This window comes from Vanellus vanellus (genome assembly GCF_965231255.1).
Source record: "Vanellus vanellus genome assembly, chromosome: 7".
In the NCBI taxonomy this organism is placed as follows: Eukaryota; Metazoa; Chordata; class Aves; order Charadriiformes; family Charadriidae; genus Vanellus; species Vanellus vanellus.
Genome location: NC_138912.1, coordinates 36,970,807 through 36,997,403, shown reverse-complemented (window position 1 = coordinate 36,997,403; position 26,597 = coordinate 36,970,807). Strand labels below are relative to the sequence as shown.

At 49.4% G+C, this 26,597-nt stretch overlaps 1 protein-coding gene across 2 annotated transcripts in view; it reads right to left on the bottom strand.

The window, feature by feature from the left end:
* The window catches only part of HK1 (hexokinase 1), a 38,256-nt gene extending 13,788 nt beyond the window's left edge, over positions 1 to 24,468 (bottom strand). The window contains exons 1-9 of one of the 2 annotated variants that reach the window (XM_082486762.1): positions 24,364 to 24,468; positions 17,451 to 17,613; positions 12,344 to 12,492; positions 7,603 to 7,722; positions 4,859 to 4,954; positions 3,508 to 3,607; positions 3,233 to 3,416; positions 2,860 to 3,015; positions 627 to 860 (exon numbers count right to left, since the gene is read on the bottom strand). In XM_082486762.1, coding sequence (XP_082342888.1) covers positions 627 to 860; positions 2,860 to 3,015; positions 3,233 to 3,416; positions 3,508 to 3,607; positions 4,859 to 4,954; positions 7,603 to 7,722; positions 12,344 to 12,492; positions 17,451 to 17,613; positions 24,364 to 24,426 — 1,265 coding nt within the window. In that variant the 5' untranslated portion in view covers positions 24,427 to 24,468. Of the gene's footprint in view, positions 1 to 626; positions 861 to 2,859; positions 3,016 to 3,232; positions 3,417 to 3,507; positions 3,608 to 4,858; positions 4,955 to 7,602; positions 7,723 to 12,343; positions 12,493 to 17,450; positions 17,614 to 24,363 lie in introns of those variants that run through there. The other variant, XM_082486761.1, reaches the window with a different exon arrangement.
* Between the last annotated feature and the right edge of the window lie 2,129 nt (positions 24,469 to 26,597).

The window sequence follows — 26,597 nt, the reverse complement described above, 5'->3', positions numbered from 1 at the left end:
AAACAGCTGTTTGACCAAAAGTGTAACTTTCAAGATGGGAAAAAACAAGACAAAGCCAGTTTTTAAAAGGCCACAGAAATGTAAGCACCAATTTTTTCCCTGGTTTCCAAGTATATCTTCAGAAAAGACTTAAAAAAAAATTGGGTTCAGCACAGTCATTTTCAAAACAACCGAGTTTAAACTGAAAATGGAGATCAAACTGCATTAATGCGAGTCTCCTCAAAGCCCAATCCATGGGCACAAAGTAATATTTTGTACAAAGAAACTCTCCTTCCAAGAGGTCTATTGAGAACCCTTAAGGTATGTACTCAAACCACCATAGTCTGCACTGATATTGCAGTACCCAGTTACTTGGAGTTTTGGTTCTTTTCTTTGTAGTTTTGTTGTTTGGTTTTGTTTGTTTTATAATCTTTTTTGTAGTGTCCCTACTTCTTCAACTTAGGACATCTCTCCTTTCCACTGAGCTCCCCATCCCAGACCAAATCCCCATGCTCATGGTTCGGGTGCCTCATCACACACCCAGACCACACGCCTGGGTGACATCTTGGGGTTACATGCTCAACCCTTTGCAAACTAGAGGCCATGGAAGATGAAGAGCATTTAACGTCAGGAGCGGTGGGACTCACTGCGGATGCATCTTGTAGAGGGAACCGTCGACCCCCACGGTGGTCCGGAGACGGCCAACCCCCTTGTTATCCCGCAGCTGGTTGAGGATGGCACCCAGCGTGGAGGCCACCAGGTTGGCCGAGCGGAAGGACACGATGGTGCAGACGTGCTGGACGGCGATGCAGTCCTCGTGGGACGGCTCCACCCCCAGGCGGGTTAAAATTTCTTTGGCTTTGTTCAAACCTTCTTTGCTCCTACAAAGAGAGAGAAATAAAGGCTACTCCTTCGTGGGGGAGCTATAAAACGCAGGACAGAGGCACATCCAACCAAGGGTGTCCCTGCCTGGGGTTTGAGAAAGGGGCTAGAAAAAAAATTTCTTAGAGATCTGGACTGGGAAGGCTCCGTGAGGCTTGAATTAAAATGCTCTAAATACACATTCATTCACAGATAGGAACAGCTTTCCATTAAAGCCTGGTGCAAACATGCCGCCTACAAACCACGCAATTCCAGGTCCTACAGCAGCCACCCTATGAGCAGCATGATCACTCCCATAAGCACCCAAGAGCCTGCCCTCCTTCAGCTTCGTTTTCCGCAAGGCAACAAGTACATCATGCCACTGGAAACCTGTGAAACCACAACAGACCGCATTTTCCTTGTGCCAGATGGTCCGACCAAGTCTCCTACTTCGAAAGCAAAAGCACGAAGCATGGGACCGGGACCAGCCCCCAGGAGCACAGCGTGCAGCTCAGCCTGCTGTTGGTCCAACAGTGCCAGACCCAAAGCAGAGCAGCAACCCCATGACAGCTCCTTCAGTGCACCCCCCCCCCCCCCCGAAAGTCAGCAAATCCCGAGCAGTTTTACAGACCTGGAAGAATGAAAATGCTTTTTCATCACATTGTTGCCTTAGACTTGGAACAGCTTGTCCTCGCTGGAGCAGGACACACCAGCCCCAAAATTCAGCACAGGCCTGAGCGTACACCTAATCCCACGCTCGCTTGCTCATGTGTCTCAATAAATTAAGCCCAGCGTGAAAAACAAAACCCTGAGTGAAGGTTGCCTAAGCGATTTCATCCTAGTGGGTCTCTTTTCAGACTTTTACAACCTCACCGAGTTTCTGCCTCTTGCACTGCATTTTCCCACATTAGCACCCAGCCTGAGAGCAAAGCTTCTGGCAAAACTTATCCACGTCCAGCTCGGTCATTTCCCAGACAAAAAAGACATGGAGTGTATCTTGTCATTACTAACTGCACTCCATACATCTTTTTTAAGGACTCTTGCATCTTGCTAGCATCAGCTAGAAATTTGAAGCTGCACGGGGATGTGCCCCCTACTTATAACCAAAGTGCTCTTCAGGGAGCAAGGTGGGATTTCAGGGCAAATTTTGGTGAATTTCTCAATAACTGCATTTTTCTCATTGTTGTTCAACATTACATTGGTCTGTTACGGGGACCGCTGTGGGTAAGACGAATGAACACGCACATTTAATGGAAAGCTATTCAGATAAGACAGTCTGCAGCGACAGGAGTAAAACAGGGCAGGGGGCAACAGGCATTGTAGAATTTACGGGCTGTTCCCTTGGCGTTGTGCTCACCATCGACAGTACCTCTATACATGCGCACCAAAAACCAGCAGCGCTTCGAAAAGAAAAAGCCGGCCCAATGACTACAGTACAAACTATCCCAGTGATATGAATTTTAAAAATGCGGGGGGGGTGGGGGGGGATGGGGGGGGAAGAGCCAGTAAGTACTGACCAAAGGGGTGATGACACCATAAGAAACCAGCTGGCGCATAGCTCAGAGGTCGCCATGTAGCACCCGGCACTGCCTACGAGACTGAATGCTCTGCCTTGTCATGCTTGTTTTCTTTCTGCCCAGCGATCCCGTGGATACAGCAAGGAGCGACACAAGTATTTGCGAGGAGGCACTAAGCCAATTCCCTCCTGTGTTTAGCTGCAGGGTAGCAACTTCTGAGTTTTTGCGAGGAGGGTGAGAGGTAGCGCAGTGCATACCCTGTAGGCTGCGGAGACCGGTAGGTTTTTCATCGTTCCTCCCAACACAGAAAAAGGAAGAAATCTCAGGGAGGAGGGCACGGGCTGTCGGCTGAGGGTCCCTACATGCCGGCTCAGCATCTGCACTGGAGGATGGCAGCCGCTCCCAACACAGCACATCTCCCCACAAAGCGAAAAGAGATGCTGGAAAATTAACATTTGGAGTCACTGTGAACCCCAGGGGGTGAAAAGGGAGAGGTACTCACTTTTCTATGGCAGAAACGTGCTTCGTCTCAAACTTTCCTTTGGTGAGAAGCTCAGGGGTGATTCTCCCCTCAAAGAGCAGCCCCTCCTTGGCCATCTTCACCAGGATGAGCCTCACCAGCTCCCCCATGTACAGCCCACTGACCATCTTCTCAAACCTGCAGAAGAGGACAGCAGCAGTCACCCGGTGGTCCACGGGCAACACTGGGAAGCAGAAGCCAGCCGTGCCGCTGCACCACCCAGCCCAGCCTGCAGTTTGCCTCACCATGGCCAAGCTGAGCCTTCTTGAACTGCTGAACTCATAACACAAGCAGAAAAGGGAGCACGGAGCAGAAGACAAAAGAAGCAAAGCTCACAAATAACTGCCTCACTCACAGCTGCTTCCCAGGATTAAGGGATCCACGGTCGATCTCTCGATCAAACTCGGTCCTGATGTCTTCCAGCGAGCCGTCATCTCCAAAGGCCCCCCACTCCGTGTTAATGCACATCCTGCCCTCGTCCCCTTCCACCAGGTCGATGTGCCGCATCTCCTCCATGTAGCAGGCGTTGGTGCCAGTGCCTTTAGGGAAAGGACATCAGAAGGTGCTAACCAAACAGGCCAGGCAAAGGGAGAAAAGCCATGTGCATGCTGCAGCAGCAATGTGTGTTACCAATGATCAAGCCAACTTCGCAACGCTGGTCATCAAAACCACAGGTCATCATAGTCCCAACGGTGTCATTTACAACAGCCATGATATCTGCATCGTAGTCCTGACGGAGGAACAAAACGTTAGTTGGACCATATGGCTTCTCTGGAAAACACCGCTTGTGTTTATCACCGGTTTGCTTACATCAACTAATTTCACAAGGAACAGGAGACGAGTAATTTGCCCGAATACCACAGCTCATCTTTTTAAATATCACCTGTTCCGTCTGCCAGTTCCCCATCCCACGTACCCAAGATGACAACGGCAGCAGACTAATGCACCAGGCAAACAATGAAACAGCAGTCGTGTAATTCTAGAGAGCAAAGACCTGCTCTCACATAAGCACCCTTAGGCAGGAAAGAAGAGGGCTATACACGAGGGAGGGAAGAACTCGGCAGTTAAACATCAGGCAGTAATTTGATGCAGTTGCTTGAGGAGTCAATCTAGAAAATATTCCCCAGTTACGTATCTCTCATAGAATTCACTTAAAACCCCTAGGAGTTTTATTTCAAGTGAAGATTCGAACACAAAAATATTAGCAAATAATGCAATTAAATAAGCTATCCAAATGACATGCACTCATTCCTTTCCAGCTTCTTCAGTGTGTTATTCTACCTGATATCAAGTCTAATGATAGTAACTGACTATAGTAATGTTGTTCAGAGACAGTAAAACTCAGGTTTGCTTAAGAGCCCACAACTGCCCAAATACTGCCCAGTTTCCGACGAATTTGGATGCTGAGTAAACAACATATCACCTGGCTGCAAGTATTACGCAAACCCAAATTCATTCCATCTCACACTCAGTGCCTTTTTATATGTTTAAATCAGCAACCTGGTCACCTTCACCCTCTATAAAATCAGCAGTGAGAAACTCACTGAGCCCGAAATCCCCCTTCTCTTCTACTCCGCTCCTCTCCTGCTCCCAAACAAGACAGTTGCACAACTCAGCTGAGCCCAGACCATGAGACACAATTTTCTCAGGAATGGGATGTGTCAGTACCTCTGAAAAGCTGACACACAGCACTTTCTCAGTTTTTGGAAAGCGACAAAATTGCTGAAGGTTGCCAGCAACGAGCCACACCATAGTAACTCCGGTTTGTGCTATGAGGAAAATCTCAGCTTCCACATCGCAACTCTGATGTCGCTCCATTTTTCCCAGCCAGCGGCAAAACCACACACCTTCATGCGAGAAAGCAGAGCTGCACCATCACTCAGATCTCACGCTCAGGTCAGTGACATGAAGGGTGGTCCCTGACAAAGAAACGCCGGTTTGCTCTGATACAGAGTTAAAAAAAGAATGAAGTACAATTTACCCCACGTTTCTTGATGGCCCTGTTAAGCAGCCTCACAACGTCCGCTCCCTCCACTCCACTTGCTTTGAAGCGCTTCGTCCAGGTTATCAGAATACCCTGATGAAACAAGAGAGCAATATTCAACAGAATGCCACCATAAGACACAAATTGATTTGTTGGTTTGTTGTTTTTGTACTTCAAATGCACCTCCAGGTCTCTTTTCTTGTATGACCTAACAACCTGAGACAATTGGCAGTCTTTGATTCTCGTTACAGTAAGCTGAAAGACGGGAAATTTCCTCTCCCTGGCTAGAAAATGGTTTGGTTGCTTTTTGCATTTTCAGCCCACTCTTCTCCCTGTTACTCCTCGACAGTTTTTTTCTTGGAAAACCATTTAATCCTTTTGGGCCATGGAAATTGACTGCTTTCAGAAAAAGCTGACTGCGCGGGACTGCCTAAAGAGAAGGGATGTGATGTTTGTACGCCCGGGACTCGGCTGCAGCGGGGATCAGACCGCTCACATTTGCTGCCTGGAGTCCCAACTGTCCAGGCTTGTTTCGCTGTGGGATCATGTTTATGGGTCAAGGCAAATGGATATACTGGGAATGTAGCAATGTACGTCCCCATCTTACAGCACGGACCAAAAAGGAAATACTGGTATTGAATTCCTTGTCTGCAAACTGTCGTAAAGAACCTGCAAACCCCGCAAGGGGATGACTATGTCTGATTTTTTTTTCTATTTAGATAACGCCTAGCTGATTCGGAGCATTCAGTATACAAGTAAATGATAATAAAAGAAAGAAAAGAGCATTGACAGTAGTCAACAGGAAAGACAACTCGAATCAGCTCAGCTTTTCATACCCATCATGATATTCACGTCTACCACAACAAGAGCCCACGAAGCTAAAAAACAGAAAAGCTGAAGTCTATAGGCGCAAGCAGCCATTGCCCAGCTGTACGCTTGCCCATACCTCAGCTTAAAAATCAGCCACTTGTCTTGGGCATGTTTCACCCTCCCAACTGCGACAGCATTTAGCCCCAAAGCTACAGGGGACAGAGGGATTAGGGCAGCTCTTTCCAGACCAGGAGGTATTCCTACCACTAAACCACAAAAACTCAGTTTGCGTTAAGCTTTGTCCCTGTGCCATCCTTGTTAGCAGCATTTTGAAACCCAGCAAAGGCCTGTGCTGCTGCGCGTGAGAACCATGGGCAAAGGCACAGCTTTAATGGCCAAAAAGGCCCCTTGGTCCACATAACTTTTATCATTCAGGAAACGGGTCAAACCACGCTGGCAGAGAGCAGCTCTTCTCAGTGTGAGCAGCCACCGTGCTGGAAAGATTTTTTGCTTCTCCAGCGGCGGGGAAGAGTCCTTGGAGTGCAGCAGGGTTGAGCGGGACCCAACCATGCAGTGCCACCTTGTCATTCTTGGAGAAATCAGGGACTACCCTGCCTCCTTCTGCTCACCAAGCATGAGAAACCAGCACCCAGGCAAGTCCAGCCTCGCAGAAGCAGCAATCCAGGAACCAATCTGGCCCACAGAATCCAGAAAAACACATTTTTCAAATGCCCAAAATATCACAAAAACTCTCAGAGGAAGAGAGTCCGCTCTGCCACTGCTCATCTCGAGTCTCTACAGGTGTCCCCAGCCCACCCCACATGCTACCTGCCTGTCCCGGCCCCACACAAGCATGACCTTATCCCGGCTGGCTTGAGCACACCAGCCCGCACACCAAGCGCCTTTCATGCAGCCAAACGCATTTTCACGAGGGAAACTCAAATTCACGCTCTCCTCCTCGGCATGACTCTGCTGCAGTCAGTAGTCCTGAGCCTTACCCATGCACCACGGCTGCGCCAAAAATCAACTCATCTCTTCTGAACCGACGTGGGAAAAGGCAGCGCTCTGTTCTGGGCTACGTTCAGACCCTGAGTTAGTAAGCACCCTTGGTTTCGGCTCTCAGCATCGCTCTAGAAGTATGAAACGTAATAAAAACCATGCCTCACCTGGCCCTCCTCAGCACCAACACCTGGGGAGCTGTTGGACCAGCCTAACCTACAGACCTGCGAGCTAGAAAAAAAGCAGGTCGTGCTTAAACAGTGCAACCTCTCAGCGTTTTGTGCGGATTTAACTTTCCTGCGTTAATTAGCTACACCGTTGCCACAGCAACGCCGTACCAGGAGGCTGCCGAGTCATTCGTGCTATAAGGAGCAAAAGAAGGAAAATAGCGTAGCATCCTTTGTCATGGGAGTCTCATCAGTCGCTTCCTACAACGCCGGTTATCTCCATCCCTTTTTAAAGCACGGCGCTCCCAGGTTGCCGTGCCTGATCCCCCCTTGGCGCTGAGCACCCAGCCGGCAGCACGGCTCGGCACCGATGCTCAAGGAGGGAGACACTGGTCTGGATCAGGGTGTGTGCACTCGGGAAGTTCAGCAAAACACTGAGCAAGCACTGCTGGGCTGGGTCTGTTTTTTCACAGAGAGGTGAAAAAGGCTGCACGGGAGGCAGGCAAAACCACCGCTGTGTTTACACAGTAAACCATAATACCAAGGAGCTGAGGCAGAGGCAGTAGGAAACATCAGATGCCTCTTCGTCATCTGTTAACCGGATCTTTCAGACAGAAACATAAACACAAAAATGAAGCCTGACGGTGAAATATAAAACTCTCATTTATCCGAAAATGAAACCTGTCTGGGATGCTGCTTTCATAGCAGGGTTTTAATAACGCGGTGGCTCTTCTGCATATTATGAAAATTGTGAAACCTTCTTACCTCATCTAGCTTGGATTGTCGGCACGGGAAAGAAAACGTAAACCCTACTGGCAATTTCTTGTCTTTGATTTGTTGTTTCTCCATAAAGTCTCCCAGGCATTCAGCAACATGATCAAAAAGCTGTAAGAAAATGGAAAGTATAAAACCACCACGATTAGAGATACGGTTTCAGGGAGAAAATATTTCAAACTGCATATGAAAATTGTACTGGGTGAGGGGAAAGGGGAAAATACCTGCTCCAAATTTTAAGAGATATAAATGACATAGCTATGAAAATAGTCTCAGGCAGTGCATATTAATACCTTAATAATTAATAAATTATGAAATACATTGTCCTTTTACGCACTTTATTCTGCATGGTATATTTTACATCCATATAAAAACGCTTTTCCTGAAACAGGTGGCACACGGCTCTCGAGCCTTCCATAACCTTTCCACTTAACGTTTGATGAGAGCAAAACTGTTCTTTTAACCTTTCAATAACAGGAAGGAGCATCCCAAAAGAACACTTGGGATCCAGTCCCACGTGAGGTTGAGCACTTTTACAGCTACGCAGAGAAGACCAACGTCTACTTCACTCAAGCACTGCTGAGACCAAGGAAGCCAGCACTTTGCAGAAGCCACCCAAAAGGGCATCATCTCAAATCTACTCCTAAAGCCAGATATGCCTTGAACTGACCCATACCAGAAATGGATGTCAAATCTATGAAGAAGTCACCACCTGCCCCAAAAGATAACTGTGCTTCACATTTTCACCCCCTGAAAAAAACAAAACAAAACAAAACAAACAAACAAACAAAAAACCCAAAAAACAAAAACCAAAACAACCAACCCCATCTGCAGCACTGGTGGGATGATGCCAGGAAAACTGCCCTGAAGATTGGGGATAATTGGGAGGGAGTACAAAAAGATATCTGTGGGTTGCAATTAGCCCGCGCAGCTTTATTAAGAACAATTTACAGAGTCTCGGAGAGACGGGGAAGCACTACAGACAGGCTGCACCAATTATAAAAAAAATGAAGAAGAATATTTTGCCATGCGAAGCAGATCGAGAAGCTGTGTCTGTAATGTTACAACTTAACAAAACACCTTAAACTCATTCCTAAAATGAGGTCAGAACTGATTAAGCAGAAGTACAGTAGTTTCCCAGGGAAAACGTTGCCATTTGTTGTCCTGGGCAAATCAAGGACGTTTCACCGAGCGCATGCTGTGAAACGGCATGGGAAAGCAACCCACGCTGCTGCACTTCTGTAAGGCTATTTTCAGCTGTCCAGATGAGGGGGAGAGAAAAAGGAGTTACGAAAAGAAGAAATATAGTTAAGTAATAAAATATGGCAACTTCAGGAGAAACACGGAAATAACGCGAGCATATGTTTTTATTATGCTTTCCAGGTGATAGTATGTTGCTAAATACTGAATCCTACTAAACTTTCAGCTGCTCCCAGGACTGCAAACAAAAACCAGGGATTCAGACAGCAGGAAGCATTGACTGTGGATGTTGCTACAACAATCCCTCTCATGCAATGAACCACAACTGCATAGAGAAGAGACGGGACCTGCTTTCTAAGTCCGACCGCGAAAGATCCCCGACCTTTCCCAATGCAGTCCAAAAAGTCCATGCACGTGCCGGTGTTTGCCCACGCGGAGCCAGCACGATGTGCCGAAGCTCACCTCCGTGAGCTAGCGCGGCATGCTTGCTGCAAGCAATGCACGGCGAGGCAGTAGGGCTCTGGGCTGGCAGCCGGGGCACGGGAGCGGAACCCGTTCCGCAGCCTGGACCGACAAATGCGGTTAACTATTAGCCATGTCCTTGACACCGCAGTAGCAACGTCTGGTCAGTGATGCACGGTCTGGCTGTGCTACTGTTTTTAATCATAGACTCACAGAATGGTTTAGGTTGGAAGGGACCTTGAAGATCATCTAGTTCCAACCCCCCTGCCGTAGGCAGGGACACCTCCCGTTAAACCAGGTTAAAATAAATAAAGCACAGAGGGAAGGGACTGATCAAAAGGAGAAAAGAAAGAGAGGAAGCATTTATTAATTTTGCTGCCATTGATGGTCGTAAGATTTTTCCTAATGAGACTCGAGGAAGCATCTGTATGTGCCCATGCCCAGATTAACATCCAAACCTTACAAATGCCAAATAACTCTGACAAGACAATATAGGCAGCATTGCAAAGTTCCTGCGGATTTCATTAGAGTAGGGCAGTCAGACTGAGGAAAAATCAAAATTCCCGTCCACCCACAAGTGTGCGGGAGGGAACAGTGCGAGCCCACTATTTTATCAAACATCAAAGAGACAGACAGAGCGAATGCCGCAGCCAAGAGGAAAGGACCAGTCAGATTTTACACCTTTATAGACCCGAAGCGATAGAACCACGGGACGCTGAGCAATGTGATATCAGGCTTCATTACTTCCTCTGGCCATGAAGTTGCCTGCGCAGGTCGGGCTCCAAGAAGCCTCCACAAGGATGCATTTGGCTGGCAGCCAGCAGACTTTGGCAAGCAACTGCAGATCTGAGCTCAAGGCTCAAGCCCCTGAATGGGGAAGATTTAAGGAGCAAGGAAACCACAGCTTCAGATCGGGAGGACAGCCACGAATCCATAACCTACCTCCAGTGGCGGCAGAACGCAAAAAGCAACACCACAATCAAGCCTCAGGCACACTCCCATTCAGTGAGTTGACACAGAAGACAGGTTTCTTACAAATTTTAGACCTGTTATTACACTGCTGAAGTCAATGAGAGTTTTGCCCTTGACTTTGACAGGGAACTGTCTCTGACTCGCAAAGCTGTCAGCCTGTGCCTGACAGATGGGCAAAAATAGAAGTTTGAATGCAATGAAGTAGAAAATATCAAAACGAACCGTGCTAGTGAGGCATGAAGTCATAAATCACAATCCCTTCAATAAGCTGATTATATATTAGGCTGTAAGATTATAACTCACTGAAGTTAATGACACAGCTTGCTGAAAAACATATTAGCAGCCTACCCCGGGCGGGCAGTTCAGTCCAAGCATTCCTCTAATCTGGCTCAGAGATTTCAGAGAACCTCAACGACACGCATCAGGCGTAAGCACCAAATCACCACCTGCCTGTGCGCCTCCTGGGCATCCCCCATGCTTCCCTGTGGAGTCTCACAGCGAGCGTTTTCTAGTCGTGGCTGGATATCATCATGGGACAACTTCGAACCCGGATGCGATTCTGATGATGCTTCCACTTCCCCTCTTTCTTTTCCTGGTACTTAAATACTGAGAGCGACTGTCCCCCCAGGGTCAGTGGAAGCCTTGCTCGCCTGTCTTTAAGTTTAAGAGCCATGACAAAGCCTATCAGTCTGAGCTCCACGCTGCTGGTTCCCGACAGCCAAATGGCCTTCAGATATTTAAAAATTAAAACGTAAACTCGACAGAGCCCTGGAAAGAATGCAGACCCGATGTCTCCTTTCCTGGCTTCTCCTTACCACCCTTACCATGTCTCCATCGAGTCTCACCTTAAGTCAACCTGCCTTGCCTCCTCTGGGACAGACAGGCGCAGGCAGCCCTGCTCCTTGCTGGTCTCCAGCTCCCAACAGCCCTCAATGGACAAGCAAACCCATGCTCCAAACCTGCCTCCGGGCAGCCCACCCGACTCCCCCACCTCCACCAGCAACAGGCAGCTCAGCTCAGGCCCCCTCCTGCGTGTCCTTTTGGCCAGATGAAGCAATACTGTTGGGAAAAGCCTTTACAAGAAAGGTATTTTATTGCCATGCTTCAGATATCAATGCTTATAATCAGTGCTACTTACAAGCCGTGATTGCCAGCTTACGCTCGCTACTGCATAGGAATGCAGCAGCAGTTATTAGATACATACGTTAAGGGCATTAAAACAATTACAGAAAATATATTAAGGGTAGAAATGCTGTTTGCACCACTTTTCTTTTTCTCCTCTTTGGTTTATTCTTCTGAAAAAAGCTAAAAGTTTCCCGCAGGTCTCTTATATTGCTAAATAGCACCTTGTTCTAGTAAAAAGTGTAAAAATCTTGCTTTTTCCAACAATGAAAACTACCTGGTTTGTCTTACTCTGACATGGAGACAAATCTGTCAGTAAAATATTCATTGTAATCCACTTTCTGATCATAAAAAGAAAAGAAATTCTTCCAAAGAACCCAATTTGAAGTCCAAGTAAATGGATCCAAACTTTTTCTGCTCTTGGAACATGGGAGACTGAAAAAAGACCCTGTCATTTATTCAGCAAAAATTAAGTTGAAGTTGTGCCAAAACATTCTATCAGCTTCCCGTAATTTTTCTAATGTACTTGTACTCTTCACGAGTGCAGAGTCGCTCAGACTGCCGGGACAGATATGCGGCTGTCATGGGTATTTCTATCCCTCATCTAACATTACAATTGCAGGGTTGGCCATGCTTGTTGCTTACAAAGACTAAGCTGTTTTCCTGCTCTCCATTCCTATCCGTGGAAAGTAACTTTACTATAAAAGTCAGAATTTTTACTTCTAGGCCATTTTTCCCCTAAGTCAGCCAAAAGTCTCCCACACAAAGACAGCAGATTTGCAGCACTCACGCATGCTCTATTGCACTAACTACTTGCTTGTCTATTTTCAGTGTTGACAAAGAGCTGTAGTCGAGTCCGTGCGCGCTGTTGGTGCAATTGTTATGATGCTAAGGTCATTCTTGTGGTGTGTTTTTAAAATGGCAGCGTGAAAGCAGCTAATTCTTCACAGAGACATCCTCAGGAAGAGGAGCTTACCCGTGTTCCACTGCCGTGCATGATATCTTCAGGCGTATTATAAATTTCGCTCTCCATTTGTACTGTCTGCTTTTTTTCGTGCGACACCTTCACCCGCAGAATTCGGAAATAAGAACCGCCGAGATCCAGTGCAATGAAATCTCCTTTCTCTATGTGGAAAACAAGACACAAGTGATTAAAAATTGTATGCAACGCAAATCGGGGAAACACCATGCCCTGTTGAATATAACGTACGAGCAAACGCCCAGTGCCTACAGCAAGAAAGTTCTAGCTGCAGGGCATCCACGTGAAGCATCAACCTCATTCCCTGCAATTTAACATGAAGTTGATGCAATGGCAACGCCGACCACTACTGATACACTTGCAACTGCAATGAGGGTTTAGCCAAAAAGAATGGACTAACGGTGGGCGGTCTGTATCCAGATCTCATGACGAAGCTGGCAGAGCAAAGATCTCAGGAGAAAGCCAAGATGATGTTGAAAACCGAGACCGTAAAATGAAGGGGTGCCAGACCACTGATGAGCAGTCTTTTGCTGTAGATGAACCTGTGTCATTTTGGCAAATAACTGTGAACGCTGGCTGCATCGTGCACTACTCTAAAATCAACAAATTACACACATTATTTCACCCCCCCTGAAGCCGAGATCCACAGCAAACTGCAGTCAGGTAACACAAGTCAGAGAAACGACAGCAAAAAATCACAAGGTGGCCCTGCACTGCCGCAGGAGCTATTCAGAAGTCGCGATCCCTTGCACAGAGCTCCTCAATAACTCCCCGGGAGCCAGGGAAAGAGCTAGGATACCTCCATCTCCCTCTGTGGTGGAGAGGGCTTTGGATTTCAAAGGTCTGAAGCCAAATCCACTACCTCCCCACCTCCACCGACTTCGGGGTGCAATTCAGGCACCAGAGGCGCGTGTGGTCTGGCTATCTGAGGAATGACACCTCCAGCACCCCCTGGAGAGCAAGGCAAATACATTTGACAGAAGGGCTTGTGCTATCTCGCCTTATCAAAGAGGGAGCAAACAAAGACCGCCGTTCGTTAAAGTCTGAGAAAAGATAATATTCAGAGAAGCGGCGCGCGCTGCTCACCGCACAGGAGCGTGTGTCTGGGCTGCGGCTAATCACCGAGGCTCTTCGCAAGCATCCCCAGGCTCACGGGGGCTGCTCGGAGGGCGGTTGAAGCAGGGCTGCAAGGCGCTTTCTCATCCTGGTTTCCTCATCGATTTGTACTTTTTCTGCGGTGTCAGAAGAGCCCCAGCGCACGGCGGGACGAGCTGCCTCCCCCCCCCCATCCCGCACCACCCGATGCGTATTGCCAGTCCCATCCTGCGACACTCTTTGGTCTCTTTTCATTCTGCCTTCCAACTTTTAAACTATGACTTTGGGAAGGCCGTTCCCAACATCACCGTTTTTCCATTTCTACCTAAATTCAATGCAGAAAGACCTCTAGCGGTTGTGAAGACCCGTACCTTTTAATACGTTGCCTCAAACTCCAACTCAGCTCTCAGAGCCTTCTGACCCCACGCCGTCACCAAAATATCGAGGATGCAATTTATCCACAAGGATTTCCAGACCCAGACTTGCCTCTGAGATTACTCTGCCCAGTCTCAGACCGAAGGTCCCGAAGTCTGACTTAGGGAGCTGCTCCTCCCCATCGCCCCCTGCACCTCCAGGAGCCCCATCCTGCTCACCAAAGGTGATGAGATGGACGGGGCGTCCCTCGGGGCAGGACCTCTAGCAGGAACAGCCTAAGAGAGGCAAAGACACTGCAAAAGCCCTTATGGTTTTCCAAGGTTGCAGTGTAACACAAGAAACAAAACACCGTCATGCAAGAAACCACAAAGAACAACAAGTTCCGTATAGAAAAAAAGTCTCAAAACGACAGTGGGAGGCCACAACTAATGATTTTACACTCCTAATTTTACTGCATTGCAGTGCAACTTTTCCTTCTTGCTGCTTAAGACATGGGCAAACTCAGAGTTTGCCAAAGTACAGATCTCACAGCGCTTCCCTACCTGTTTCTGCGCAGCGTGGCTTTACACATCGCTTTGCTCCAGTACACGTTATTTAAAACGTGAACATACCCAAACTGTAGACGCAGTTCCCTTTGACGGGTTCGGCATAACAAATTCAGTAACTCATAACCCCCTTCATTGCAACAAGACCAAAAGTAAAACACTTACCACAAGTGTCTCGTTAAGCCAAATACCCAAATAAGCTTTATCATATGAGCATCGTTTGTCGAATGCAAGCCATTACTTCCAATAAATAATGGAAAAATCAACACTGGACCAGATGGCCCTTTTTCAAGCCTAAACGCATGTTGGTACATACCTCAAACAAACACTGCACTTCAGAAATATCTTCCCTGGCAGTAAATTAACAGATTAGCTTGTTTGATTTTCAGCACCATCAAGCTCATCGCAAGATAACATTTATTAAGAATGATCCTTTTCAGTTTTTAACTGGGAAAGAACTCCGAAGAAAGAACTCTCAACTAGAATGTAAAGCTTTCTGTATGCAAAGTAGCAGTTTTCTTCCCGTTTACTTCAGGAATTAAACCCAAGTAGCAGCATTTAATCTATGCTTTATAACACCAAACCTGCTGTAAATTAATTTAGGAAGATCCTCTGAAAGCATTTTGAATTAGCTCATGATACCATTCTGGGCACTCTGGGCAAAAAACCTCGTGGCTTTTCTCAATTAAGCAACTCCAAAAGAAGAAAAAAAAACTCTGCTAACAGCAACATCTCCAGTGTCTCCAAAATTATTACTCAAAGGCTCCTTGTTAATAAAGTACACAAGCATAGGTCTGAAACTAAGCAAGAGTATTTTTCTGAATAGTCAGCTCTCATAATAATAATCAGACTGAGAGGAAAGAGCTTACAAGGCAGTAATTAGAGAGGGGCGAGAGAAAAGGGCAGCCTTTCAGCCTCTGGCTTTTACGGAGGGACAGCTGAAGGCAGAAATCCCCACCGGCCGGGAGCCGAACCCAACACTTTGGGCAGAGCAGCACGGACACATCCCCCAGAGCCTTTTGGGGGAAGAGGGAAGGGAGCTCCGCGCCCGCCCTGGTTGCCTCCGTGCGACGGCTGAGCCAGACGTGGCAGGCACATGCAGGTGAGTCAGGGAAAGAATTGCCATGACACCCACCCACAGCAAATATTGCTCATACCTGGGGTCAGAACATGCCTTTTCTTGGCAAATTATGGAATGGTTTTGCCCACGCCTCTAACAGCTGTCCAAAGAGACGCCCCCCAACACGCGTACACAGATTATTATCGTGTTATACAGGAATCGTCTGGGGCAAAGCACCGCCTTGCTCTAATCCATGCTGCAAAGACCCTGCCTGCAGCGTGCCTGTCCCGGAGGGGCCGGCAGGAGCCAAACGGGCAGAGGACCAAGGACTGAGCGCCCCGTGCACAACACACAAGGCTGCTTTTTTAAGCAGGTGTGTAATACATGATCTGAAATGAATACCTTGACATACAGACACGCACACGCCTGGACCAGGGCTACCCGCTGCTCTGGCTCGTGCTCGGTCCCCAGCAGCATCCAGCAATCTCTCCCGCCTCTCCTGGCCGGGTGCAGATCCCCTTTTCCCCGTGCCGTATTCCATCTCAAAGTCTCCCCAGTTTGTGCCGTGGAACGATTTGCAAAATTATTTGACTCGTTCGCAAGCAGCTCAGGCTTGCTAACCCGCAGTGCCTGATGGAACAGGGCCCTGGGGACAGGTCAGTACTCAACCGAATTCAAACACGCAGGAAAGGAAAAAAAAAAACAGGGATTCCGGAGTTGGTAAAGATGCTGAGATTCTGTGCAAAAGCTCTCAAGTCACCTTATCCTTAGAGCAAACTCTGCCTGTGCATGGCAGCTTCTGGCGTTCTCGGCAGGCTGCGAATTTCAACACAACATTTCAACATAACAGCCAGTAGTGCTAATTTAAGGGAAACACAGGATCCAAGATTGTTCTCCCTTTGTGGTTGTTTTTTTTTGTTTGTTTGTTTTTGTTTTAAACAGAGAATCATGTTTCAACTAAAAAGTTTAAGGCGGTGGAAAGCAACAGCAAAGCAGAACTATCAAAGATTTCCAGCTGCCAGACAGCACCAAGTAACACAAAACACCGGGCTTCATGTTCTTTCACCCAATAAATTCTTGTTTTTAACACAAAAACAGTCTCAAAACAGGTAACCGTGTTATGCAGTTCTTGCAACTGTGCAATTTCTGCACACAGGGGACATAACTTGTGGTAGGTACCAAACTACAGCTAACCAACTTAAGCTACATGAGAAGGAAATCCAGAGTCACCCCTAAATAATAAACACTATTACATACTGTTTATAAATACATCTATATACTCTATATATAGTATTTATTTTTTTATAAACACTAAAATGTAATAGTAATAGAGGCAATCTTGGTCTCAAATATGAACACAACGTCTTTTTGGTTTCTGATAGCTCTCCATGCCACTTTCATCAGGTACAGCGGGTACAGAAAAACCGAGTCCTACATCCAGGTAGAAAAAGCTCAGTACACCAAAGAAGCAGCTTTGGAGCCACACGCTATGGCCTCCTTGAGTTCTGTGAGTTTGCCCTAAGACAGTCTGCAAGAGGAACTACAAAAAGCGAAACAACTGCCAGGAAACTCAAAAATTCAGCATATAAGGGTTCACATTTCCACGGGGGAAAAAACAAGCAGGAGAGGAGATGTTGAATCAAACAGCAAATGACTAAAAGCCACGGTATTTGTTAAGGCTCGGACATGAGCATGACATGCATGTAAGACATGAGTATGAATTGCATAAATCAAAAATCTTCCTACGTGAAGTATTGATTGTCAGCAGACAAATCTCAGCGTAAATGTATTGACCGTTAGCGGACTGGCTGCTAGGAAGGGCTCTTCCATTGGCATCAAAGTGGGTTTGACACAGGAAACAAAATCCTCCAGCATCTGTGGGAACAGACCTGCGCACAGAGGGGAGGCTGTCTTCGAAATGATGTCTGGGCTTGCCAGAAAGCAGATTGTTCTGGTTCTTGGTAGTGCATTGGTGTATTTGTAACAGGTTCCCCACAAAGCACACCGTGTTTAATGCTCAGCTCCTTACCTGAACCATCAGGAATGGACCTCACAAACGTAGGAAGCATCTTCACTGCAGCTGTTGGGTTAAAATCTCTGGAGAGGCCGTTCTTCATCTCTCTCCTGAAGCGAGCCATAATGTCTATCAGCGTTTCGTCAGAGAGCCGCATGGCGTAAAGGTATTTATCAATCTGGGGAAAAAGACAAACACCACCACGGAGTGAGAGACTGCCCTGAGGTGCCCAAGCGGGGCTATACCTCTCTTTCACTGCAAGAATAGCGTGTAGCCCCAGCATGGCCCCCGGGCTCTGAAGAAGTCAACAACATAGCCACGCGCTTTGTGCCTTGTCTTTTGACTCAAAATCAAGGAAAATGTGCAAGTGCTAGGTCCTATGTGAGCTGAAGCCCACCCCATCCTACTGCCTTCCCAAGGCAAGGCCCAGTCCCACGTCACTCTGCCTCCTCTTTCCCACCCAAACCAGTTCACCCACAGCCTCACACCGCTTCTCAGCTCTCCTGACTGTCCATGAGCTGAAGCTAAAAATCCCTCTTTTGGCACCTCGTCCCTGCTGGGGTGATGTGGGTGTTGCTGCAGTCCACTGAGGTGCCTTTCATTGCAAAGGACTTGCCACAGCAGTTTTGGGGCTACATCGCAGGCAGAGAAAAGATTCCTGTGTAGCAGACCACTTGCCCTATCCCACTCCAAAGCTGTCACAGCCAGAGGGTCAGGAGAGGCAGAACTTGGCTGTGGGTAGGCAGCATCTTCCTCCTCAAGGTAAAACATCAAATTAAGAATTGTTGACTTCTCCCTTGTGGCTTCCCAAGACAGGAACTTTCTTTACCTCCCTGGAAAAAGGAGGCGGTTCCAGTTTTCCAATAACATTGCTTTCCATAATATTACACCCATCTTCACCACCAGGAAGAGCGAGAGACAGTTCGGTGCCTGAAAAATACAACTTGGCCTTGGGGGGCTCTTGCTAAACGCACACGTCCCACCCCTTTCTCCTCAGCTGCCAGTCTATTCTTGCCTTGCTTCATTATCTGCCTTGGAAATTTGGTTCTCCAAACAGCTCAGACCGACGCCACACCTTTGGGATCACTTTTGCTTCCAGCTTAGCAGGACAAAGAAAATAACACCCTGCCCATGTTTTCTGTCCTCAGCAAAACTGGAAAAGCCACCTCATTTTAAACCCCAGGCCACCTCCATGCCAAGGCCACCTGCATCTCTTTTGCTGCTCTGGAAGCCTTGAGAGCAACTCACCTCTCAGCTGGTGTTACGTCCTACCAGGACCAACGCCACAATAAAACACCCCATGTGAAATGTGTGCTTGCAAGTGCTCCGTATACCGGGGACTTTGAGACGGGAAGTGATGAATAAGGCTATTTGCGAAGGAAATGCAGACAATCAAAATGTAATTAAACCCTAAACTGACCGTAAAACCAGCGCCAACTTAATTGCTCCTGCAGAAAGTACTGCTGTCCGCACGTAGTCAAGGTCTGCACCAAAGATAGCGTATCTCCCCGAGCCAGACGCCCTCCCACCGTGACCAAGCACTTACAGAGCCGAGGGAGAAAGGCATGGATGGAGGATGCTGCTGGGCGCAGCCACCCGGCCCGACCCTGAACCATCGGCCTTGGGGACCAGGCAGGCCCGAGCCACGGGGGCCACTGCCGGAGGCTGCACAAGAGGGGAAGCGATCAGCGCCATCGCTTGCTGAGAAAGAGCAAAACAGTCATCCAGAGAGACACTAAGTGCAACGATATGAAATGATACTGCGCGTTTGCTCCGTGCAGTGATGAAGTGACGGCGCAGGCGCAGAGCTGAATGACAGGAGAAGAGCTGAGCCCAGGTTCTCTGCGGCAGAGGCCAAACGCAAGACCCCAGGGCAGCATCCCCACGTCCCCGCTGTGGCCTGTGCCGCCCCGATGGGCTGACAGCCCCCTCACAGTGACAGCCCCTGGTGTCATTTCACTCCAAGGACAACAACCTGGGGGGGATGCACCCTTCTCTCCGCGGCCCCAGACGCTGTGGGGATGGATGCAGAGGCTGGTGTCGGGCTGAGCAGGAAGGTCTCACCTCCACTGCAAACCCTGCCATAGCTGTTGGTTGTATTGTTTTTTTTAGCAGAGAGTGTCAAGCCAATGATGTCAGAACATGAGGTTATTCCCTTTTAAAGGCAGAGGGGAACCCTCTTAATTAAGGCTGAGCTTTCAGCAGCCCACGCTGCCGCTCACAGGCCCGATTCCCCAAATCTCCCAGTGAAAGCTACACTGCCACATCATTCGCACAGTCAGACTTCTCTGTGCAATTAAAACACCCCTCTACAAAGCCCCACCGCCACATTCTCCTCCCAAACACAGAGCTGAAGGATTCCTCCCCCCACCAAAAGCCCTGTTGAAAACGCAGGTTTCGGCATTTGCACGGTCAGGACCAGATGAGCCCATTCCCCCCCACCTCTGCCCCTGTGCTGCCCTCAGCATGGAGGGAGAACGGGAGGGAGGGCTCTTTTTTTTCCTCCTGTGAAAAACCAATGAGCGCCGGTCAGCGCCCTTACATAATTGGGCTGGACCCTCCTGCACGCTGGGAGCATCGCCTCGCGTCGCATCGCGTTGCGTCGCATCATCGCATCGAGGCCATCTTCACCGCTGAGACTCACGGGGCGGGGAGGAGGGGTGGGGGAGAGATGGGGACTGAACCTCGGTTTGAAACAAAATCACCCCTGTGTGCTACAGTTTCCAAAATTAAGAAAAAAAAGAAAAAGCAGGTTTTTTTTTTTCCTCCCAGGCAGGAAAAGGGTTAGTTGTGCCACTGCTTGGGAAAAAGTGCTGCTCTCCGGCGCTGGCGGCACCGGGAGCCCTCCGGGGGAAAACCCTCAGCAAATAGCCATAAATAACTGATGGGGGGGGAGCTGGAGGCTGGATTATGGGATGGAGGTTTAATAACTCCCTGCTCCGCCTGCAATAAAAGCCGATCAGAAAGTAAATCGCAGCCTTATCCGAAGGGAAGCAGTGGAGGGGCCGACAGGGACGGAGATGGGAGCTGCCAGCAGCACCCAGCCGGACCCACTGAGGCTCCCATGGCTGCGGCCCCGTGGGAGACGGGTGCCAGCCCTTCCCAGGAGATGATGGAGAGCAGGAGCAATTTCAGGCAGGCGGTTATGTGGGCAAGGAGCAGAAAATGCTCCTTTATTTAGCTGCCATCTCAGAGCCACACACACACACACCCCACTCCTCAGCAAGGGCATCTTTCCAGAGTGCCACTATGGGAAGTGCTCGATGACTTTTCTCTTTTTTTCTTAAAACAAAACAAAACAAAAAAAAAACCAACAAAACAGCCAGACAGAATCTGTGAGCGATTTTTTTAAAACAGGATTTCATAACTCAAGCCGTACGCACCTAATTTTTCTTGGTCACATAGGAAAGCCTCTTTTTGTCCTTGGGGAAAAGAAGTTTCTGAAATTCCAGCAATCCCAGCAGCCTCCGCGGGAATAATCATGAGCGCATAATAAAACAGGCATCACTAAGGGCCATTCCTTAAACACGCGCCTCATTCCCTGGACACTGACAACGGTCAATGGTATCCAAGAACAGAGCACTCCCACAACAATTTCAGAAATCATTAGCACCTGATTTTACTGACACAGCCTTTGCACGAAAACCCTTCAGCATGTAAACATTTTTCTGCAGAGCTAATCACACTCCACACTCCTTTCAGCATCAGGAAGATTCATCAGGAGCCAAAGCGTGTTAAAACAAGTAGTTTAGACATCCTGAAACTGCTTGTGCTTACTTATGATTTATCAGATTGGTTCCTAAAAAGTCTTTTTACTGGCAGGTCACCGCTAGTTGATGCCAGTTGCCACATTTTACACCCCATTCCATCACGTCCTTTCAAGGTTGAATGATATTTAAATGTCACTCTTGGATTGCAAGATTTTATTTTTTTTTTCCCCTCTTTTGTCAGGTAATACGACAAAAAGGTATTGTTCCCCAGACAGACAGAAACCAGGCAACACCTAGAGGCTCCCTTTGCTGGAGCCAGCTACTGCAGGTACAAACTTGTTGGAAACAAAAGGTACTCCAAGGCGGTTTTACAAAAGCTCCCCTGCGCACAGGCCAGCGGCACAGATGCCAGGGACGCTCCGTGATGCCCATAAACCTGAGGATGGGAGTCAGCCTTTTAAAGTAATCGGGGCCTCGGTTCAGGTTGTGTAAAGTCCTCTGTCACAGCGAGGATGCTGAGCTCCTGCTGCTGCCTCTGGAGGATCACAAATACTCTGGGAAGAGACGTTTTCAAAAACATCTGTATAATTTATCCTGCTTGGACTAAAACCACAGGCGTATTTACATGGTATAGGGCATTGTACATTCATCGTACAAATGCCCCCTTGCAGGGGCTGCAGGGCCACGGGGCTGCCAGCATGCGATGAACAACCCACACCTTCAATGCTACACATCCACCCTGCCTATTACCCCCTGCTTGCCACGACTCCTCTTGAAAAATGTTCCAGAAACTGCAAATTTGAAAACAAATTGCTCTCAAACTTAAGGGGGGACGGGGGGGGGGGGGGGTATAAAATCCAGCAAAACCAGTACAGAAGCACTAGTTCTTATCCTGAGAGCCTGAAACCACCAGCCCTATCTGTGCCCCGTGGCAGGGTTCCCACCATAGAAAGGCAGCGCTGAGCATCAGTGCCGTGCAGGGATGGGAACCCGAAAAAAGAAGGAAATGGTCACAAGGGAAGAAGGAGCCTCAGAGCAGTAGAGATCCGGTAGCAAATCCATTCCCAAATTCACCTCGTTGGTACTTTTAACCCTTTCCCAACCCCTCCTGTGACCCATAGCAGCATCCTCAAGGTGACCCGCCACCTGTGCTGCCAAATGCCAAGCTGATTGCTGCCATGGACCAGCGAGGCAGTGGAACAGCCGCCGTGGCCAGGAGCCCCACAGGGCTGAGTGGCAACCAGGGGCTACGCCTTGGCCGGTAGCCCCCCCAGCCACCAGCACGTACCAGCAGCAAGTGCTGCTCTTCCGGAAGCAGAGAGGAGAGGGAGGGACCTGAAACGAAGCCATGCAGGCACGTATTCCCATCAGCGGCACGCCGAGATGGGAGCACAAACCCGATTGCCCTGCAGGGAACCAGGGAATGGAGCCCACCAGCTCCCAGTGGCTGAGGGGCAGTGGGGCAGAGCCTCCGACTGCTGCAGAAACCCTCCTTTACAGGACAGGCAAGAGCGAGAGGGCTCAATATCCGTTCCAAAAGGATATAAACAGGAAAAAGATGCCTTACATCCTCCAAAACCAGAAGTCTGAGCTTTTTTTTTTATTGTGGGATTTGGGTTTTTTTTATTATTATTTTATTTTTCAGACAAAACCAGATCAATCCATAAGAATGCTTTACAGCTCCCTGGCCAAACGGTTTTCCGTGCCGTCAGACAATAGCAGCCTCATGGTGCCAAACCAGCCTGCAATAAATAACCCCCAGGAACACCACAGAGTTTCACCCCCCCCCACTCCGTGCCTGCATACTCCCACCGTGCCTTCCTCACGCAGCCCTCCTGCTGCGCCTCGGCCAGCGCGCACCCTTGTGCTTATCTTGGGTTTCTAAATATAACAGGCCCAGCGAGACAGAGAAGGCCTTACCCAGGCAGGCATGCCTGGCACCAGCAGCTGCACTTACAAATCCTGCGGGAAAAGGAAAATAAGGGGCCTGGGGAAAAGGGAGAGCCGCGTATGTGGGGCCAAAAGATGCAGGGAGCTGCGGGCTGGGCACAGCCTTCAGCTCCTCGCGAGAACCACTGGGCAGAAAAGCAAAAGACCTAAACCACGGAAAGAGACGTGGAAAATATGCGGCGCTGGCTTGGGTTTTATCCAACAGAGGAGCAGGCACGAGCGAGCATGTCTTGAGTGGGCCAGGATGGGTCACCCACACACAGGAGCTGAGGTCTCCCCAGGCACAGCCGGAAGCCCAAAGGCAGGAGGTGCTCTCCTGCCACTGGGATGAGCCCCGAGAGCACTACAAATCGGCCTTGCTAACACTGCCGCTGAGGCTTCCCCAAAATATTTTAGGGAAGCCTTCAGCAGGCGCTCAGCCACGTGCCTAGGTGGGTCACAGAGCACCACCGGAGGAGGTGGCAGGGGGGAAGCCTCTGCTTCCTGACGTCAGCCCGGCTCGGTGATATTTGCAATTATTTTCCCAATTTGTGTCCCCACATCCCTAGCCCCAGGTTCTCCACTCCCTACAGCTCTGCAATATGCTCAGCTGGTACCTAACTGCCACGTTTTTATTTATCCTCTGGCTCTGCACCCGTTTCCTTGTGGCAGTGCTAAATCCCAGGGCTATACCAACCATACAGCAGAAGTCACCTAACACTAATGGAAAAGAAAAGAAGCCCATAGAAATACTTCTTCTTTTTAAGCACAACTGACAACCACTTCCTGTTAATTCAGATGCTGCAGTGACACATAATTTCAAAAACTACCTGCTCTTTGGCTTCGTCACCCCCTGTGCTGGAGTGACACGATGCCTGCAGGCACCCTGGGGAAGAAGGGGAAGTCCCCTCGCCAGGGATGCTGGTTGCCCATGAAAAGCCTGGACGGATCATCACCACCATAATCGCCAAAGCCCCATGCCAAAGGCCCCAAACTCCTGCCCAGCTTGGCCGAGCTGTGTTCCCGCGGCCTGAGCGGCGGCGAGCATCACCCACGCCCGGCAGCCTCCAACACCGAAACCCTGCGCCGCTCTCCACCGGGGATGCTTTGGAGGGGAGGGAGGGTGATGGGGGCCATCTGGCTGGGCTTAAAATCGGGTTTATCCCCCTTTCTCCCATAGCAGGGTCGCTATGGGGACAAAGCCATAACACCGACAGGAAGAAAAAAAAAAAAAAAAAAAAATGTAAAAAGTGGCCTGGTAAGATTGGGGGGGGGGGGGGTCGACGTACCTTTTTGACCTGGTCCTCCTTCAGCTCCGTGAAGTAGTAGGCCAGGAGCTGGGCGGCGATCATCCTGCCGGCTGCAGCGGGCGGCTCCGCGCACGCAGCGATGCGGCGCCCGGGGATGGCCGCGCCGCCGCCGCCGCCGAGCGCCTCCCCTTCCTCCGCCTCCGCCTCCTCCTCCTCCTCCTCCGGGCTGGCCCCGGCCCCGCCCGCAGCCCCGCTCCCGCGGCCGGACCGGGAGGTGGCGGAGGGGCGGCAGGGAGCCCTTTTCGGGGTTGTTTCTGGCAGGCAGAGCGGGGAGGAGGGAGGAGGAGGTGGAGGAGGAAGAGGAGGGGGACAATGCCCTGTCATACCCCCAAAGGGTCTTGGTAGAGCAGCACAGGAGACAGGCTGCTGGAAAGGCTTTCCGCCCGCTCTGCTGTGGTATGGGAAGAGCAAACAAAAACAACAACAAAAAAAAAAAAAAAACCCACCCTAAACCAAAGGTGTTTTCAGAAGAGCCTCGTTGCTCAGAAATCTCAGAGAAAATCGCAAAACTGCAGGAACCATCACCAACCCCCAGCACCCCCTGCTCAGGCACGATGCCTCCTCCAGAGCAAGCGGGACCCAGCCTGGACCCCCTGGGCTGCAGGCTGAGCTGCCGGGAGGCTTGCAAGGGCACCCTGGAAGGCAGATAATTGCTTTGGCTGTTGTACTTTTGGGGATGCCACATTCGTATTCCATCAGCTGAAGCCCCACATGAAATACACTGATGGACAGGACCTCCCTGTGCATGCTGCCCATGTCGGGGTGCATTCCCCAGCACCCCAAGGAGGAGTCCACCACTGTGAAACCTCTGAGGGCCCCACATCCACATAAGCAAAGAGACACAATTACCCCTCCAAAAGCCTAAGGCCAAACGCAGGTGACACAAGGTGACACATGTCAGCAGCCTGCGAGGTTTTTGCCTGCTCCTTGTCCATCCGCAGGGACAGGAACACACACCCATGCAAACAGCAGTGATGCTGGAGGCGTGATTTGCATAGAGATTGTCTACCAAAGTCCAAGTGATTAAAAACCTGTTTCTTGAGTTTCCGGCTTCCTTTTCAGTGCTACTTTAATTAAATGGTTGCACTGGCCAAAATCAGGAGCTGGCTTTGGCAGACACCTCCTTCTCTGGACTGCCCTCGTCACTGTAGGCAGGGTAGGCAGGATTTCCTCCCCCGCCTCACCGCATTAGCTTTGAGCTCATTCTCGGTGAGATTTTCATCAAGCCTTTTCACCGATCTGCATGTGTTACTCCTGCTCGTTGGTTTGGCAAGCTAATGAGCAAACATGCCTGCGCTCCCCGGCGCAGGCGGGCTGCCTCGCTGCAGGCACAGCAGCATCGCCCTGCGACCAGGCGCAGTCGGAGCTGGCAGGCGGCACAGAACCGTGGGGCTGAGCGGCAGCGTCTGGCAACGTCACCCAATCCCTTACAGACTGAACGAGCTCTCGCTCAGATGTAATTCACTCTTCAGCCACGCTCCTCCTCTTCTGATGGTTAGAAAACATCTTTAATTCCCAGCCCAGGCTCGCGCCTGTTTTCGATCCATCTGTCATCTGCTAAACCTCGTCTTTCAAGCTGGAATTGCTCTCCTCGCTCTCGGGTGTTGGCTTTCTATAAATACGGATGAAAGTAACCGCATACCTCCTCAGCTTTTGCTTCATTAGGCAAGACAGACCTCGCTCTCTTTTGGTGTCCTTTCCCCAAAAAGCCCAGGCCGGCTTAGCAGCCTTTTTCCACACTCGCTCCAGCCTGAACTCACCTCTATCAAACACAGCAGCTAAAGTTGAGTAAGTTATTCCAAAGAAGGCCAAAACCCCCACGTTGACATTCACGGTTCTCCTACTGGAAATATGTCACCAAACCCCTTTCCATTAACAACCACAAACCCTGAGGCTGCTGAGTTTAACCGGAATACCGAGATCCCCCCATGCCATCAGCCACCGCTCCCAGGAGACAGCAGACCTTTCACCCCACGCCAAAAGACACCCCTGTTCCTGCTTCCCCAGCATGGCTGATGGAGTCCCGGCTGCCAGAGATTCCTCACTGACAAGCTGCCCTGCAGCAGCCCAAATCAAAATTTAGAAGCAGAAAGTTGCTTTCTGCACGTGTGCATTTACATTTGCCTTCTGTTGCTGTATGGACACAGCCTGGCACAGCTCGATTCCCGCAGGCTCCGTGTTCACGGAGCTGCCTCTACGCAAGGTTTACAAGC